Source organism: Tachyglossus aculeatus, chromosome 26, assembly GCF_015852505.1.
Source record: "Tachyglossus aculeatus isolate mTacAcu1 chromosome 26, mTacAcu1.pri, whole genome shotgun sequence".
Classification (NCBI taxonomy): Eukaryota; Metazoa; Chordata; class Mammalia; order Monotremata; family Tachyglossidae; genus Tachyglossus; species Tachyglossus aculeatus.
Window position 1 is genome coordinate 7,827,993 of NC_052091.1, and position 19,709 is coordinate 7,847,701.

General features: G+C 47.0%; 1 protein-coding gene across 7 annotated transcripts in view; it reads right to left on the reverse strand.

The window, feature by feature from the left end:
- DENND4A (DENN domain containing 4A) overlaps positions 1-18,845 on the reverse strand; it is an 82,579-nt gene extending 63,734 nt beyond the window's left edge. For all 7 annotated transcript variants that reach the window (XM_038767651.1, XM_038767649.1, XM_038767650.1 and 4 more), the window contains exons 1-3: positions 18,780-18,845; positions 8,113-8,445; positions 5,721-5,973 (exon numbers count right to left, since the gene is read on the reverse strand). In XM_038767651.1, the coding sequence (XP_038623579.1) occupies positions 5,721-5,973; positions 8,113-8,423 (564 nt within the window). In that variant the 5' untranslated portion in view covers positions 8,424-8,445; positions 18,780-18,845. The remainder of the gene's footprint in view (positions 1-5,720; positions 5,974-8,112; positions 8,446-18,779) is intronic.
- Between the last annotated feature and the right edge of the window lie 864 nt (positions 18,846-19,709).

Consider the following 19,709-nt stretch of genomic DNA (forward strand, 5'->3'; position numbering starts at 1 on the left):
ACTGAATGATACCCGTAAGCGCTCAATAAATACGATTGAATGAATGAATGATACATTTTATAGACAAAAATTGCGTCTGCCCACAACAATCTAGCCTTCAAGATCCAAACCTAGGGGAGAAAGGACGTAAGACCCCGTGGAAGGAATCGCAAAGGAAAAAAGCAAGTTCACTTTCAGACGGAAAAAAAACAAAAGCGCTGAGGCGCTGAGGTGTGCATATTAAGGTGTGCATATATGTATATATGGTTGTACATATTTATTACTCTATTTATTTATTTATTTATTTTACTTGTACATTTCTATCCTACTTATTTTATTTTGTTGGTATGTTTGGTTCTGTTCTCTGTCTCCCCCTTTTAGACTGTGAGCCCACTGTTGGGTAGGGACTGTCTCTATGTGATGCCAATTTGTACTTCCCAAGCGCTTAGTACAGTGCTCTGCACATAGTAAGCGCTCAGTAAATACGATTGATTGATTGATTGATATTAAGATGCTGGAAGCAACTTCATTGGCGGATCGTCCGTGAAACGAAATCTGTCATTAGTTTGAGGGAGCCGAGCTGGCAGATTTCACGTGGCAAGACCGTGCTCTGGAAATCGGTGTTCGTCACTGTGGTTCCGAGGGAAACGGGTCTTCTGCTTTTCCTTTTCCTGCTTGTCCCGGTTCAAAAATCATTCCTACTGTTATGCTTCGGTGGTTTTGCGTTTTATCTGCATCTCCACGTGCTTTGAGGGGAAAGAAGATTTTGAACCAGACTTACCCAGTGGGCTTGAGAGTTGCGGGGGGGGAGGGATGGTGTGAGTGCGTGCGTGCATTAAACACTGCAACAATGGTATTTCTGCTCACTAGTTACTTCTCTCCCCTTCTACACTGTAAGCCTGTTACGGGCAGGGTGCCGATTCTGTTGCCCTGTCCTCTCCCAAGCGCTCAGTATAGTGCTCTGCACATCGTAAGCGCTCAATAAATACCACTGATTGATTGATTGCTTGATTCCTGAGGTCAACCTCAACAAAGCAGCCCAGTTATCCCTACAGGAGGCCAACGGGGTCTACCACATTCTCCCGGCGGCCTTTCCAAACTTCTCGCTCTGTGGACTGCTCTGACGGATGGCAACGTGAGTGGGTTCCAGACCGGCGGCCCAGGGCTTTTTACAGGGCTAAATCAGGAATCCAGAGAAAGAGAGGATGGGGATGCGGCTCCACCACATGTCAGCTGTGTGACTTTGGGCAAGTCACTTAACTTCTCTGTGCCTCAGTTACCTCATCTGTAAAATGGGGATTAAGACCGTGAGCCCCCCAGCTTGTAACCTCCCCAGCGCTTAGAACAGTGCCTTGCACATACTAAGCGCTTAATAAATGCCATCATTATTATTATTATTATTATTGTTAAGCTCAGTTTAAATTTATCAGCCCCTGCTTGTCCTTGGAAAACACTGAATCCTGATCATGGGGAAATCCGAAGGCCTGAAGAAATCCCATGCCAGTTCAATAGGCCATATTTTGAATATTCATTTTCATGATCAATCAACTGTATTTATTGAGCGCTTACTGTGTGCAGAACACTGTACTAAGCGCTTGGGAAGTACAAGTTGGCAACATATAGAGACGGTCCCTACCCAACAGTGGGCTCACAGTCTTCTTAAGGGCCCCCAGCCTGATTTTCTTTTGGCCCTGGCCTGATTTCTTCCGGAGCCTGAACCGAAAAGCCCTTGCCAATTAGTATTATCATCATCACCATTATTAGTGCTATCATTATTACCACCAATATCATTATTATTACCAATAATAACAATATTAGTTGATGATATTAATTCAGCACTACTATGTTTTCAGCCCTGTTTAAGGCCCTGGGAGAGTTACAGTCAATCAATCAATTGTATTTATTGAGCGCTTACTGTGTGCAGAGCACTGTACTAAGCGCTTGGGAAGTACAAGTTGGCAACATATAGAGACAGTCCCTACCAAACAGTGGGCTCACAGTCTAAAAGGGGGAGACAAGTTAATCAGGTTGGGCACAGTCCCTGTCCCACACAGGGGGCTCACAATCTAAGTAGGAGGGCGAACAGATATTGAATCCCCATTTTACAGTTGAGGAAATTGAGGCCCAGAGAAGTGACTTGCCCAAGGTCACACTGCAGACACGGGCAGGGCTGGGATTAGAATCCAGGTCCTCTGACTCTCAGGTCTGGGCTCTTCCCCCCGAGGCGATGCTTCTCCTCTTGGCTTGGGCAGAGTATAAGAACTCATCTCATCGCTGTCTTCGGTTAGAGATTGCCCCAAACTGCTCGCTCCGGAAATAAAATGAAGAATCCTTTGCATCTAACCACTTACACTTATAAGCTTTGAGGATTTAAATGCCTTCTCCCCCGCTACCCCCGACATTTTTAAGTGCGAAAGCAGACCAGGCCCTTTCCTCTCGACCTAAACTGTTGTCACTAGTTTGAAAATTGGGTTTGATGCAACAACGATGCCTTTTCAGAGGAACAAAAGCGCAAGCGTCGGGACTGAAGCAATCTGTTCCAAACAGCTAAATGAAAAGGGAAGCATTGCTTCATGCGGAAAGGGGTAAACATGTGGAAGTCATTAGCACAGGAAGCTGTGCGGTCTCAAAGTGTCGGCGGGTTTAAGGGGGATTGGAGAAATTAATGGACCCTCTGATCCCTAATGGACTCCTAGCAGGGATGCCAGCGAAGAGGAGGGGTAAGAGAAGGCTGGTGGGGTGGTGTTAGCCCTGGCAATTAGGATGGCTACCAGGGGCAACCATCGCAAGGCTCCTCCAAGCATCTTGTTGCCACCGAGGAGGCAGAAAATTCACCTTCCCCGGAAACTGCTTCTCTTATATTATATTCTCATATCTTTTTTTATGGTATTTGTTAAGCACTTACTATGCACCAGGCAGATACGAGCTAATCAGGTCGGACACAGTCCAGGTTCCACGAGGGCTCCTGGTCTTCATCCCCATATTACAGATGAGGTCACCGAGGCCCAGAGAAGCGAAGTGACTTGCCCAAGGGCACACCGCAGACGAACGGGGACTCAGGTTTGCTGGTTCCCGGGCCTGGGCTCTATCCACTAGGTCATCATCATCATCAATCGTATTTATTGAGCGCTTACTGTGTGCAGAGCACTGTACTAAGCGCTTGGGGAGTACAAGTTGGCAACATATAGAGACAGTCCCTACCCAATAGTGGGCTCCCAGTCTAAAAGTGGGCTCCCGCTTAGAACAGTGCTTTGCACATAGTAAGCGCTTAATAAATGCCATTATTACTACTATTATTATTATTATTAAGTAGGAGGGAGAACAGATATTGAATCCCCATTTTTACAGATGAGGACACTGAGATCTGGAGAACAGATCGGTTTGTGGTTTCCCCGTTATAACATACCCGAAGCTCAACTTGTCCTTCACTCCAGGTTCTCCTGATAGTGTTACATTTCACTCGGTATAAAAACAGTGGTTTAGGAACCGCCTTTCTTAAATTCCCACCTACAGCTCGAAAGAAGAAAACACAAAGGACGATTCTGGCACGAAGAGGCCGTGGCTTTGATTCGGAAGGGGAATGGGAAGGTCCAAATTCTCTAAAGAGAATAACTGGGCGTTTTTCTTCCACTAAAGGACAAAAGAAAAAGGCAACGGCACACCTGGTCTCAAATTGTCCGTCCTAATTTGCGGGGGGCGGGGAGGGCCCCTGCTTCCTGCCTGTGGTTCTCAATACCGCAATAAGTTTATGAATAAGAGCAGGCGGGCAGACTCTAACAGCAGTGGCGAGAAACCCGAGCCAGGAGGAAAAGAGAAAAAGAGAAAGCGACTGGTTGCTGGGAAGTGCCCTGAGACCCACTGGCTTCAGCTGGCTGCATTACTGTCAGCAAGGCAGAGAGAAAGAGAAGTGGAAAAATCCAGAAGCCATAATATAGGCAGAAACTTCCCCTAAGTGGCCATTTCTTCTCTCCTCGAGGGCCCGCCTTGAGCGGGGCTGTGGCAGAGGAGTAGGTATCGGGGAACAGGAATAGTAGGAATTACTACGGCGGAAGGCACCGGGTAAGAGTCGCTAGAAGCTCACACTGAAATCAGAACTGCATTTACAGGTCAGCGGGGTGTGAGTGGAAGCGTTTTCCTGTGCTTAGTGTTTTTTCCCTATGTGCAAGCCCTCAACTGCAAGCACTTTTTTGAAAAATGGTATTTGTTAAGTGCTTACTGTGTGCCGGGCATTGTACTAAGCACTGGGGTAGGTATATGTTAATTACGCTGGGCAAGGTCCCTGTCCTACATGGGGCTCACAGTCTCCATCCCCATTTTCCAATAATAAAAATAACTGTGGTATTTGTTAAACTCTCACTACATGCCAGGGGCGGATACAAGCAAATCAGGTTGGCCACAGTCCCTGTCCCACGGGGGGCTCCCAGTCCCAATGCCCATTTTACAGACAAGGGAACTGAGGCCCAGAGAAGTGAAGTAAGTTGCCCCAGGTCACACAGCAGACAAGTGGCAGAGCTGGGATTAGAACTCATGATCTTCTGATTCTTCTCAGGGCCGTGCTCTATCCATCGCATCTGGGAAAGGACGGCCGGCACTTTTCCCAGAATTGCTGTCTTCCCAACAGTGTCAGGGCAGGGGTGTGTCGGGGCTCTTTACCCCTTACCCAGCCCCACAACACTACAGTGCTTTGCACATAGTAAGCGCTTAATAAATACCATTATTATTATTATTATCACTATATCTGTAATTAATTCATTAATTTATAATAATGTCCGTTTCCCTCCGGAACAGACTGTAAGCTCATTGTGGGCAGGGAATGTATCTGTTTGTTGCTATATTGTACTCTCCCAAACGCTTAGTACAGTGCTTTGCGCACAGTAAGCACTCAATAAATACAATTGAATTGAATGACCCATCGGAGAGGTTATCCCCCAGAGGTGGAGGAGCCAGTGTCCTCACCCTGCAGGGCCCAGGATTATAATAATAATAATAATAATAATAATAATAATAATAACAACAATAAGCACTTACTATGTGCCAGGCACCATTCAAAGCACTGGGGTGGATGAGAAGCAGCATGGCTTAGTGGAAAGAGCCCGGGCTTGGGAGTCAGAGGTCGCGGGTTCTAATCCCGGTTCCGCCACTTATCAGCTGTGTGACTTTGGGCCCGTCACTTGACTTCTCTGTGCCTCAGTTACCTCATCTATAAAATGGGGATTAAGACTGTGAGCCCCACGTGGGACAACCTGATCTACCCCAGCGCTTAGAACAGTGCTTGGTACATAGCAAGCGCTTAACAAATACCAGCATTATTATTATTATTATACAAGCCAATCACATGTCGTCATCATCATCAATCGTATTTATTGAGCGCTTATTGTGTGCAGAGCACTGTACTAAGCGCTTGGGAAGTACAAATTGGCAACATATAGAGACAGTCCCTACCCAACAGTGGGCTCACAGTCTCTCGTGGTGATTCCAGGCTCAATCCCCATTTTTCAGGTGAGGTAACCGAGGCCCAGAGACGGGAAGCGAACTGCCCGAGGTCCCACAGGAGACAAGTGGCGGAGCCAGGATTAGAACCCATGACCTTCTGACTCTCAAGCCCATGCTCTCTCCACTGAGCCACGCTGCTTCTCTAACCGAAAACACCGTCTTCAAAGAGGACGTCTGGGGACGCGGCGTCGCACGCGGCTGCGCTGGAAGCCAACAGCTGGAGTGCCCGTTGAGAAGAGGACGCTTACCATACTGTTATTAAGATTTTTGTCAACTTTGCAGAAGGTGTGGGGTGGTCTCTCGCCTTTACTGGGGACGATGATGCATAAATCCGTCACGGCCAAGGTATTCTGGGTCACGTTCTCCGAGGCCCTCCGGTAAGTGATGTAAACTTTCTGAGACGAGGTGCTTCCCCCACTGATGTTGGCGGGGCGGCCGCAGGGAGTATTTTGAATGGTCTCACAGCCTTGTTTTAATCTTTCCTTCCAGTCATACAAAACCCTGCATTAGAAACACAACAGAACCCCGCTCAGGAACGTCAAACCACAACAGTGGGTGACTCCTGAATGGCCCCTGCACCCCTCCAAAAAAAAAGAATAGGACAATCTCCGTTCACTCGGCGGACTCCTTCTCAAAATTCAAGGACAGGGAATCTCGGGGTGACGTCTGAAAATCGAACAAGTGGCCCGGTGACGCAGGCCAATCTCCGTGGCTTTTTCAGTAAGGCAAGGACGCTGAAATCAAGTCCAGAAACGTGTCTGCTCTAGATCGACGTTTGACGGAATTACTAAATATCCCCTCTCTCGACTCAAAGGTTAAACCAACATCCTTCACTGAGACCTTTCCACATCCCCAAAAGGGGCTTGGAGGGAATGAAGTAACAAAGTAGAAAACGTTGCCACTGCTACTGGGGAGCTTAGGGAAGAAAAGAAAAAAAAAAACCCACAAAAAACACACATTAAAAACCTCCCAGAAAAACCACTGGCTGCTTCTGAAGGAGACTTCCAAGCTCAAGGCAGTAGCTGGAGTCTTTAAAAAAAAAAAAAAGTATCTGTGGAGAGAAGGAAGGGGCTCCTTGGACAACCAGGTCCTTTCAATCAATCAATCAATGGTATTTATTAAGTACAAACTGTGTGCAAAGCACTGGGCTAATCGCTTGGGAGAGGACAATACAACAATATAACACAGTTGGCAGACATGCTTTTAACTGAGGTTGCAACCTCCAGAAAAACCACAGGAACCATTAGAAGAAAAAAACTAGAATTCGGTTCAGTTGAGAAGCAGCGTGGCTAAGTGGAAAAATCATCATCATCATCAACATGATGGTATTTGTTAAGCGCTTACAATGTGCCAAGCACTGTTCTAAGCGCTGGGGTAATCAGGTTGTCCCACGTGGGGCTCAAAGTCATAATCCCCGTTTTACAGATGAGGTAACTGAGGCACAGAGAAGTCAAGTGACTTGCCCAAAGTCACACAGCTGATTAGGAGGCCTTCCCAGACTGAGCCCCCTCCTTCCTCTCCCCCTCCTTCCTCTCCCCATCCCCACCTTACCTCCTTCCCTTCCCCACAGCGCCTGTAGATATGTATAGATGTTTGTATGTATTTATTACTCTATTTATTTTATTTGTACCTGTTTATTCTATTTATTTTATTTTGTTACTATGTTTTGTTTTGTTCTCTGTCTCCCCCTTCTAGACTGTGAGCCCACTGTTGGGTAGGGACCGTCTCTATACGTTGCCAACTTGGACTTCCCAAGCGCTTAGTACAGTGCTCTGCACACAGTAAGCGCTCAATATATACAATTGAATGAATAAATGATAAGTCGCAGAGCCGGGATTGGAACCTATGACCTCTGAGTCCCAAGCCCGTGCTCTTTCCACTAAGCTACGCTGCTTCTCTATAAGCACGGGCTTAGGAGTCAGAGGTCAAATCACTTAACTTCTCGGTGTCTCAGTTCCTTCATCTGCCAAAAAAAAACAGGGATTCGATCCCTGTTCTCACTCCTACTTAGACTGAGCGCCCCATACCTGGAATAGTGGACAGAGCCCAGGCCTGGGAGCCACAAGGTCATGGGTCCGAATCCCGGCTCCGCCACTTATCAGCTGTGTGACTGTGGGCAAGTCACTTCACTTCTCTGTGCCTCAGTTCCCTCATCTGGAAAACGGGGATTGAGACTGGGCGCCCCAGGTGGGACAGGGGCTGTGTCCAACCCGATTTGCTTGTATCCACTCCAGCGCTTAGCACAGTGCCGGGCCCATGGTAAGCGCTTAACAAATACCATAGTTGTCATTACTGTTATACAGGACCTGACGATCTTGTACTTAGCGCAGGGCTCGGCGCACAGTAAGCGCTTAGCAAACACCGCCATTATTAAACCGACACTAAGGTCCAACACTGACATCCTGTCGTTCATTCACTCAATCGTATTTATTGAGCGCTTACTGTGTGCAGAGCACTGTACTAAGTGCTTGGAAAGTACAATACGGCAAAAAAGAGAGACGATTCCTGCCCACAATGGGCTCATGGACGGTGGGGGGGAGATGGGCATCAAAACAAGTAAACAGGCATCAATATAAATAAGCAGAATTATAGACCTGTACACGTCCCCCTTGCCGATGTTCCCCACCAGTTTGTACGTACCCAAGGTCTGTAAGTGGGGGCTTATCCCTTCCTCTCCTGTAGCAGAGGTAAATCTGAGGCCCCACGAGGCTCCCATTGTTAAGATCGGCCGAAAGTCCCGTCGGGGTGGCGTCAATGCACACGTAGCCTGGAGGCACCTCTTCCCCGAGAGACTTGATGATGACCGTCACGTCCGTGATGGGTTCTTTGGGCCTGGCTGCCTTGTGACACGCGTCGTGGAAGTGGATTTCCTCTTCGAGGGGCTTGGAGGCGTCAGTCAGCCCCGCTACGACGAAGTAGTCCGCTACACGGGGCCCCTTGTCTTCAATCATCTTCCGAGAAAGAAGGCTACATCTGAAAGGGAAACAGAGACGCGTGGGTATCCTCCGATGGCAAATCGGCCGGGGATTCTTTAGGATACGGACTCTCGGCGGCCTTGGTCCGCCGCCCGTTTTCCCTGCGCGTGTTGGCTGGAACTCGGCTGGGGAACGGTCCTCACGCTCCAGGGTGGCCCGTCCACCTCCGCATCAGAAGGAAACCCCTCGCCATCGGCTTGAAAGCAGTCAACCACCTTGCTCCCCCCATCTCACCTCACTGCTCTCCTACTCCGGCCCAGCTCGCACGCTTCGCTCTTCTACTGCCGACCTACTCGCCGTACCTCCATCCTATCTTGCCGCCGACCCCTCACCCACGTCCTGTCTCTAGTCGGGAACCCCCTCCCTCTTCATATCCGACTGACAATGACTTTCCCCACCTTCAAAGCCTTATTGAGGGCACACCACCTCCAAGAGGTCTTCCCTGACTAAGCCCCCTTTCCTCTTCTCCCTCTCCTTTCTGCATCGCCCTAACTCACTCCCTTTATTCTGTCTCCCCCTTTTAGACTGTGAGCCCACTGTTGGGTGGGGACTGTGTCTATATGTTGCCAATTTGTACTTCCCAAGCGCTTAGTACAGTGCTCTGCACACAGTAAGCGCTCAATAAATACGATTGATGATGATGATGATTCATCCCTGCTCCCAGCCCCACAGCGCTTATGTCCACATCTGTCATTTATTTCTTTCTAATCATGTCGGTCTCCCCCCCAGACTGTAAGCTTGTTGTGGGTAAGCAATGTGTCTGCTTCTTGTTTCACTCAGTCTCCCAAGACTGCTCTGCACACAGTAAACATTCAATAAATGATAACAATAATAATGGCATTTATTAAGAGCTTACTATGTGCAAAGCACTGTTCTAAGTGCAGAGGAGCTATCAAGGTGATCAGGTTGTCCTATGGGGGGGCTCACAGTCTTAATCCCCATTTTACAGATGAGGTCACTGAGGCACAGAGCAGTTAAATGACTTGCCCAAAGTCACACAGCTGACAACTGGCGGAGCCAATCGACTAGAGAAGCAGTGTGGCTCAGTGGAAAGAGCGCGGGCTTGGGAGCCACAGGTCACGGGTTCGAATCCCGCCTCCCCCACGTGTCTGCTGTGTGACCTTGGGCAAGTCACTTCACTTCTCTGTGCCTCAGTTCCCTCATCTGTAAAATGGGGATTAAGACTGTGAGCCCCACATGGGACAACCTCATCTCCTTGTATTCCCCCCAGGGCTTAGAACAGTGCTTTGCACATAGTAAGCGCTTAACAAATACCAACATTATTATTATTATTATTATTATTATTGACAGACTCAGGCAGCAGGGGGAAAAACAGTAAAAATCAACCTGCCCCTCACAGAGCTCCCTGTCAATGCACATCAGAACAAAATTCATCCTTTCAATCATATTTATCAAGCACTTTCTGTATGCAGAGCACTTAGTGTTTGGGAGAGGACAATATAACAACGAACAGACACATTCCCTGCCCACAACGAGCCTACAGTCTCCAACCCTCAAAGAAGACTGGTGCCATCGGCAGGAGCTACAGACATCGGAAATAGTTCGATGAGGCCCGCTGCCCTGGCGGGATCACTGAACCTAAAGGTTCAAAGGTCCAATTTTCTTCCACAGAATAAAGGCTATGTGGCCAGCTCCTTCTTGCTCTCCCTGCACAGGTGACCTGGGGGCTTATTCTAGTAATAATAATAATAATAATGATGGCATTTGTTAAGCACTTACTATGTGCCAAGCACTGTCTTAAGCGCTGGGGGGATACAAGGTAATCAGGTTGCCCCATGTGGGGCTCACAGTCTTCATCCCCATTTTCCAGATGAGGTAACTGAGGCACAGGGAAGTTAAGTGACTTGCCCAAAGTCACACAACTGACAAGTGGCGGAGCCGGGATTAGAACTCACGACCTCTGACTCCCAAGCCCGGGCTCATTCCACTGAGCCACGCTGTAATAATACTGATGATGATGGTATTTGCTAAGCGCTTACTATGTGCCAAGCATTGTTCTAAGCAGTGGGGCAATAATAATAATAATAATAATAATAATGATAGCATTTGTTAAGTGCTTACTATGTACAAAGCACTTTTCTAAGCGCTGGGGAGGATATAAGGTGATCAGGTTGTCCCGCGTGGGGCTCACAGTCTTAATCCCCATTTCACAGCTGAGGTAACTGAGGCCCAGAGAAGTGAAGTGACTTGCCCAAAGTCACACAGCTGACAACTGGCAGAGTGGGGATTTGAACCCATGACCTCTGACTCCCAAGCCCATGCTCTTTCCACTGAGCCACGCCAACAAGCCCCCTGCATGGGGCTCATGTTCTCAATCCCCATTTTACAGATGAGGGAACTGAGGCACAGAGGGGCTTGCCCAAAGTCCCACAGCGGGCCGGCGGCGGAGTGGGATTCGAACCCCGGTCCTTACTTCTTGGCCCACGCCCATTTCTGCTCCTTCCCAGGCTGAGCTTCTGGATTTGAGAAGGGCCGAGGCGCCTATTAACCCGTCCACTTGAATGAGTCCCTCGCCAAGAAGGAGCCGGCAGCGTGGCTCAGTGGAAAGAGCCCGGGCTTTGGAGTCAGAGGTCCTGGGTTCGAATCCCGACTCTGCCACATGTCTGCTGGGTGGCCTTGGGCAAGTCACTTAACTTCTCTGAGCCTCAGCTACCTCCTCCTCATCATCATCAATCGTATTTATTGAGCGCTTACTATGTGCACAGCACTGTACTAAGCGCTTGGGAAGTACAAATTGGCAACATCTAGAGACAGTCCCTACCCAACAGTGGGCTCACAGTGTAAAAGGGGGAGACAGAGAACAAAGCCAAACATACAAAAAAAATAAAATAAATAGGATAGATATGTACAAGTAAAATAAATAAATAAATAAATAGAGTAATAAATGTGTACAACCATATATCCATATATACAGGTGCTGTGGGGAAGGGAAGGAGGTAAGACGGGGGGGATGGAGAGGGGGACGAGGGGGAGAGGAAGGAAGGGGCTCAGTCTGGGAAGGCCTCCTCATCTGTACAATGGGGATGAAGACTGTGAGCCCCACGTGGGACAATTTGATCACCATGTATCCCCCTCCGCCAGCGCTTAGAACAGTGCTCTGCACATAGTAAGCGCTTAACTAATGCCATCAAAAAAAAAAAAATTCTCAGTTGCGGTGCAAATGAAAAGGGACTGGTCAGCTCCATCTCGGGGCTTTCTCTCGTTATTTATCCCGATTCAGTTCGCGGTTTAAAGGGATGTACATTAAGTGCCGGGGCATTTAGGTGCTTACTATGTGCCCAGCACTGGGGTAGATACCAGCTAATCAGCTTGGACACCCTGTGAGGTAATTGGCTCCTGCGGCTGGAAGATTCTCCTTGTAGGCAGGGAATGTGTCTGTTTATTGTTGTATTGTAATAATAATACAATCCTTCCCTTCCCCACAGCACCTGTATATATGTATATATGTCCGTACATATTTATTACTCTATTTATTTTACTTGTACATACCTATTCTATTTATTTTATTTTGTTAGTAATGTTTGTTTTTGTTCCCCGTCTCCCCCTTTTAGACTGTGAGCCCACTGTTGGGTAGGGACTGTCTCTATATGTTGCCAACTTGGACTTCCCAAGCGCTTAGTACAGTGCTCTGCACATAGTAAGCACTCAATAAATATGATTGATGATGATGATCAGGTTTAACACCTGAGGGATTAAAGGTATTTTTCATTTCTTCATTCAACCGACCCTGAACTGACAGGCTGGAAAATGAGCTGCTTTGCGGTCGCCTCGTTTCATCTCACGTTGGTGGGTTTCTCTGGCTCGCGGCCTCCTGTGCAGCTGTTTCACGTAACCCGGCATTTTTAATCTTCTGTTTTAGTCTGCGTCACTGCTTATTACAATCACGATAGCAGTGGTGTTTTATTTTATTTTGTTAGTATGTTTTGTTTTGTTGTCTGTCTCCTCCTTCTAGACTGTGAGCCCACTGTTGGGTAGGGACCGTCTCTATGTGTTGCCAGCTTGTATTTCCCAAGCGCTTAGTACAGTGCTCTGCACACAGTAAGCGCTCGATAAATACGATTGATCGATTGATTGATGAAGGGTTCTAATCCTAGCTCTGCCACTTGTCTGCTGTGTGACCTTAGGCAAATCACTTCACTTCTCTGGGCCTCAGTTCCCTCATTTGTAAAATGGGAATTGAGACTGTAAGCCCCACGTGGGACAGGATCTGTGTCCAACCCTATCTGCTTGTATCCACCCCAGCGCTTAGTACAGTGCCTGGCACATAGTTAAGTGGTTAACAAATACCATTATTATTATTGTTATTATTATTTAGCACCCAGATAAATAAATTGCTCTTGCATGATCTAACCCAGATATTCCATGTACATATCTATTCTATTTATTGTATTTTGTTAGTATGTTTGGTTTTGTTGTCTGTCTCCCCCTTTTAGACTGTGAGCCCACTGTTGGGTAGGGACTGTCTCTATATGGTGCCAACTTGTACTTCCCAAGCGCTTAGTACAGTGCTCTGCACACAGTAAGCGCTCAATAAATACGATTGATTGATTGTTACGCTAGCTTCTTGTGGGCAGGGAATCATCTACCAGTGTGGCCTAGTGGCTAGAGCCCAAGCCTGGGAGTCGGAAGGACCCGGGTTCTAATCCCACCTCCTCCACTTGTCTGCTGTGTGACCTTGGGCAAGTCACTTCATTTCTCTGGGCCTCAGTGACCTCATTTGTATAATGGGGATTAAGACTGTGAGCCCCATGTGGGACAGGGACTGAGTCCAACTCCTGATTTGCTCGTATCAACCTCAGCACTTATTACAGTGTGTGGCACATAGTAAGCACTGAACAAATACCGCAATTATTACTATTCTTACAATCTACCAAGTCGCTGTTTCTCTTTTTTAAGTGGCATTTGTGTCAAGCACTCTTCTAAGTGCTGGGGTAAATACAAGTTAGTGAGGTCAGACACAATCTAAGTAGGAGGGAGAACAGGTATTGAATCCCCATTTTTACAGTTGAGGAAACTGAGGCATGGAGAAGTAAAGTGCCTTGCCCAAGATCACGAGTGGTGCTCAGTACACACTAAGCACTCAGTAAATCAATCAATCGTATTTATTGAGCGCTTACTGTGTGCAGAGCACTGTACTAAGTGCTTGGGAAGTACAAGTTGGCAACATATAGAGACAGTCCCTACCCAACAGTGGGCTCACAGTCTAAATACCACTGACTGATTATTGGGGGGGACCCCTTTTTCACCTGGCAGCTGCAACCTTCTTACTGTCTCCTTGACTCTATTGCTTTTTATTTTATGCTTATATGCAGGTAAAACAGTGGGGAAATTTCCAGAGTGGTCTATAATGGTAGAGAAGTCATTCAGCCCCCAGCAAAAAGTGAGTACCCAAAGAATGGCCCGTGGTTTTGCTGCACGATGAGCCTGACCTTGATAAAAACTGTGGTATTTGTTAGGGGCTTACTACGTGTCAGGCACTGTTCTAAGTGTTGGGGAAGTTACGGGATAATCAGGTTGACCTGACAGCTCCGATGAAGAGACCAGTTCCTGTCAGCGATCGGTCAATTCGGGCACTCCTTCAGTAGGACGTCGACCCAAAGGGTCTGTCTGGGAGAGCATCTGCTCCGTAAAGCCCACCGGGGGTTGATACGGAAAACCTTCCTTCCCTTTTGGCTAACAGAAATGGGGGGCCACCCCCCATCCTCCCCCAACTGATGAGGGCTATGGTGAACGTGATCTGATCTCATTGAGCCATATAGGGCTCACGCTCTAAAGAGGGTGGCTCCCCAGTTTACAGATGGGGAAACTGAGACACAGAGCAGTTAAGTGACTTGCCCAAGGTCACCCAATAGGCATGCGGCAGAAGGGGATTAGAACGAAGGTCTTTTTTTTTTTAAATATAGTATTGTAAAGTGCTTACTATGGTCCAGGTAAGCTGGATGTGGTCTGGGAAAGCGTCTGTTATATTGTACTCTCCCAAGCGCTTAGTATAGTGCTCTGCGTCCAGCAAACGCTCAGTAAATACGATTGACTGACTGACTACTAAATGCTGGCGCGGATGCAAACTAATCCGGATGGACACAGTCCCTGTCCCACGCAGGGCTCGGTCTTAGAGAAGCAGCATGGCTCAGTGGAAACAGCATGGGCTTTGGAGTCAGAGGTCATGGGTTCAAATCCCGGCTCCGCCAACTGTCAGCTGTGTGACTTTGGGCAAGTCACTTCACTTCTCTGTGCCTCAGTTCCCTCATCTGTAAAATGGGGATTAAGACTGTGAGCCCCCCGTGGGATAACCTGATCACCTTGTAACCTCCCCAGCACTTAGAACAGTGCTTTGCACATAGTAAGCGCTTAATAAATGGCATCATCATCATTATTATTATTATTATTAATTCCCATTTTACAGATGAGGGAACTGAGGCACAGAGAAGTAAGGTGACTCGCCCAAGGTCACCCAGCCGGTACGTGGAAGAGCCAGGATTAGAAGACAAGTCCTCTGACTCCTAGGAGTCTTGCTCTTTCCGCACGGTAGCGGGAAGTCTCTCCAAGCTACGGGCCAGGCAAACTCCTGCCCAAAAAAAGCAGCCACAGTCTCAAACGGATGTGTGCTTATCAGTTAAATGGGGGAGGCGGGGGAGGAGGAGGGAGAAACTGAGGACTTGCTGGCATCCCCTGAGATGAGGATACCAGAGAAGCAGCACGGCTTAGTGGAAAGAACCCGGGCCTGGAAGCCAGAAGGACCTGGGTTCTAATCCCGGCTCCACCCCCATGTCTGCTGAATGACCCTGGGCAAGTCACTTCACTTCCTCTGGGCCTCAGTTCCCTCCTCTGGAAAACGGGGATTAAGAGGGTGAGCCCCATGCGGGACAGAGACCGTGTCCCACCTGATTACCTTGCATCTACCTCAGCAGTTAGAACACTGCTTGCCACATAGTAAGGGTTTCACAAGTACCATCATTAAAAATGCCATTTTTCTAGGGTGCAGGACTCTCAGACAAGAGCCTGGATGGTTTCTCCAGTGTCAGAATCAACAACCCCAGGCGGACAAAGAGGCTTCTTCTTGCCCTGCCCTCTTTGGGGACACCGAAGATGGGCGCGTGTCCACTTGCTGTCATGACTTGGACGACTGCGGCGAAACCTTCTGTTTTACCCTTCTGACTTCCTAGAGAGCGTGGACCTTATTAAACGCTATCATCTAGCAATGGGCCGAGAATCACTTGATGAATTAAAGGGAGGATCGAGCGATCATAATTGAGCGCTTACTGTGTGCGGAGCATTGTACTGAGCACTTGGGATGTCCTTCTTTTTTTCCATCCCCAGTCTTGTTTCCTAAACCCAGGTTCCCCAACCTATATCCCACAGCTGGTGCCTCAACTGCCATTTCCTATTTCCACTATAAAGAGGAATAAAAAGGAATATTAAAGATTGGACTACGAAAGGACTGTCCTGAGTGGTTTCTGGAAGCTACTACGGCTTCGTAAAAGAGGAACTGTACTTTGTAAAAGAGGATCGCGTGAAAGGAGAGTTGACTCATTGGCACGTTCCTCTTCAGCTAGTTTGGGATCATTAATTTACAACTGATTCCGGCTGTGATGGTTGGGCAGGGGGGTTTCAAGTGTGTAAGAGAGCTCTTGCTTTCTATCAATCTCTACCATAACAGTATAAAGTGGCAATAAGACCACCCCTCTCCCCATCCCCCTTTATACTCTGGCATAGGAAGCGACAACTATTCAAATTCCAGGCTGTCTTCTTGGAAAATGTCCAACCCTGCCGAGGAGATGATTGAAAAAGGAAAAAGGCCAAGTTGGCGGGGTTATAGATATTTCTTTTAGCATCTAAGCGCCACACTCATTTCCCTGAAAATGGAAAATACATGTATGTTCTCATCATTATACTGAAAAATAGGCAACCAGTTCCTTGGTAAACTTCACTTGTAGAAACTAGACAGGCAGTACCATGAAAGAGTACAGTCCTCAAGTAGAGGAAAAGTTTTGCTAGCGAAGCAGCGTGATCTAGTGGATAGAGCACAGGCCTGGAATCAGAAGGACCTAGGTTCTCATCCCGACCTCGCCGCCTGTCTGCTGTGTGACCTTGGGCAAGTCCCTTCACTTCTCTGGGCCTCAGTTCCCTCATCTGCAAAATGGGGTTTAAAGCCGTGAGCCACACGTGGGACAGAGCCTGTGATCAGCCTGCCTAGCTTGTATCTGCCCCAGAGTTTAGCACAGTGCCTGGTACCTGGTAAGCAGTTACTGAATAGCATTAAAAAAAAAAGTACCCCATTAGTAGAATAATAATGTTGGCATTTATTAATAATGAATAATAATGATGAGCACCGGACTAGGCACTTGGGAAGGACAAGTGTATATATGTTTGTATATATTTGTTACTCTATTTATTTATTTTACTTGTACATATCTATTCTATTTATTTTATTTTGTTTTATTTTTTATTTTATTTTGTTAGTATGTTTGGTTTTGTTCTCTGTCTCCCCCTTTTAGACTGTGAGCCCGCTGTTGGGTAGGGACTGTCTCTATATGTTGCCAACTTGTACTTCCCAAGCGCTTAGTACAGTGCTCTGCACATAGTAAGTGCTCAATAAATACGATTGATGATGATGATTTATTAAGCACTTACTATGTGCAAAGCACTGTTCTAAGTGCTGGGGAGGTTACAAGGTAATCAGGTTGGCCCACATCATCATCATCATCATCAGTGCAAAGCACTGTTCTAAGTGCTGGGGAGGTTACAAGGTAATCAGGTTGGACCACATCATCATCATCATCATCAATCGTATTTATTGAGCGCTTACTATGTGCAGAGCACTGTACTAAGCGCTTGGGAAGTACAGACTGGCAACATATAGAGACAGTCCCTACCCGACAGTGGGCTCACAGTCTAAAAGGGGGAGACAGAGAACAAAACCAAACATACTAACAAAATAAAATAAATAGAATAGATATGTACAAATAAAATAAATAAATAAATAAATAGAGTAATAAATATGTACAAACATATATACATATATACAGGTGCTGTGGGGAAGGGAAGGAGGTAAGATGGGGGGGATGGAGAGGGGGACGAGGGGGCTCACAGTCAATCTCCATAAGACAGATGAGGGAACTGAGGTGCAGAGAAGTGATTTGCCCAAAGTCACACAGCTGACAATTGGCGGAGGCGGGATTTGAACCCATGACCACTGACTCCAAAGCCTGCGCTCTTTCCACTGAGCCACGCTGAAACTGCCTAAACTCCTCTAGAACAAAAACACCCCCAGAAATGCACAACGGGGACGTCTCAAACCTCAGGGAGGAGCGTAAGTACAATACTAGATTAAGAGCAATCTACTAAAAGGCAGCAACGGTCCACGTAAAAGCACTCATCTCCCGCGATGCGGAAAAGGCAAGAGGGTCCAATGGATCCTCTCTCCTACGTCAAAGTTTGGTGGAGGCAGCAGAGACGAAGCATCAGTCAGAGGGGGGAAGGAGGAAGCGATGCCACAGAACATTCCCCACCCCTCCAAATGAAATGAAAATTTCACTTTCCTGGGCAGCGGGGATGGGGGCGGGTGGTAAGGGGTCCCTGGGAGGTGGTGGGAAGGGGGAATCCCTTCCTGGGCAAAGCCCGGGACAGCAGCCCCAGAGGGAGGCCCCCTAACTCTAATGGTCGATCCCCTTTATGTTTACCTCAACCGAGGTTCACATTTTTTTTTTAATGGTACTTGTTAAGCACTTACTATGTGCAAAGCACGGTTCTAAGCGCTGGGGAGATACAAGGTGATCAGGTTGTCCCAAGTGGGGCTCACAGTCTTCATCCCCATTTTCCAGATGAGGGAACTGAGGCACAGAGGAGTTAAGTGACTTGCCCAAAGTCACACAGCTAATTGGCGGAGCCAGGGTTTGAACCGGGATTTTGAGCACAAAGAGGCTTGGCACGCTCTCAGACGGGAAGAAAACTGAATGGATTCTCCTTCCCTTCCCCACAGCACCTGTATATATGTATATATGTTTGTACATATTTTTTACTCTATTTACTTATTTATTTTATTTGTACATATCTATTCTATTTATTTTATTTTGTTAGTATGTTTGGTTTTGTTCTCTGTCTCCCCCTTTTAGACTGTGAGCCCACTGTCGAGTAGGGACTGTCTCTGTTGCCAATTTGTACTTCCCAAGCGCTTAGTACAGTGCTCTGCACATAGTAAGCGCTCAATAAATACGATTGATGATGATGATGATGATGATCCTCCTGATCACACATGGAGGGAGCCCTGTACGGCTTCTAATAAAGTCACAGTGAAACTGAAATGTTACTTACACACTACTGAAGCTCGCTGAAAGATGTCCTGGATCCCGGCTAACGGATTCGGTTGCATCCAGGACTTCAGATCTTGTTTGAAATTTCCCAAAAGAGGAAAAAAAGAAAAAGAAAATTAACATACAGATCTTACCATGTATTCTCTCTCTCCTCCAAAATGTACCTTTAGTCAAATTTCGCATCTTATTTTCCTGTTCCATTTACAAATACACTGAGCTGCCGCCTCTAGGAAAAACATATCTTTTTTTTAAAAAGAGCACCAAAGAGCAGGGTCTTATAAAGCAAGGATTCACTAAGTTAAACTTATTTGAAAAATATGCCCTTGCTTCCAAATTCACTTTTACCCCTTCTTCACAGCCCAAACTTAACCAAAGAATCTCTCACACCTCCAAGTAAGCTGAAGGGGAAAAAAAAAAGTCTCAAGGAAAATCAGGTGAAAGTAAAAGTGAATAAGAGTGAGAGAAAGCAAAAGTGAAACCTACACCATAAAACTCAAACAAGTGCTCCTGAGACATTCTATGCCAACTTTCGGTCTAGAAGGAAAAATATATATATATTTATATATACACACACAGATAATTTTAAGTGTAATATTAGCACAACTAACTCCTCTTACTCCCATATCTAGTGAGAGTCAATTAAATCAGTCCTGGAATGATCAATTGGTCAGACAAAGAGAAGGCTGGAAGAAAACCAACACCTGTTCCAGACACAGCTAGGGAAAAATTAAACTCTTCGGTAATAATCTTTGGTAAGCACTATCCAGTTTGGGTTTCTTGGGATTGGAACTAGCACAGGCCTGGGGGTTAGAAGGAACCGGCTCCTCCACGTGTCTGCTGTGTGACCTTGGGTATATCACTTGACTTCTCTGTTGCCCCAGTGACCTCCTCTGTAAAATGGGGATGAAGACCATGAGCCCCCTCTGGGACA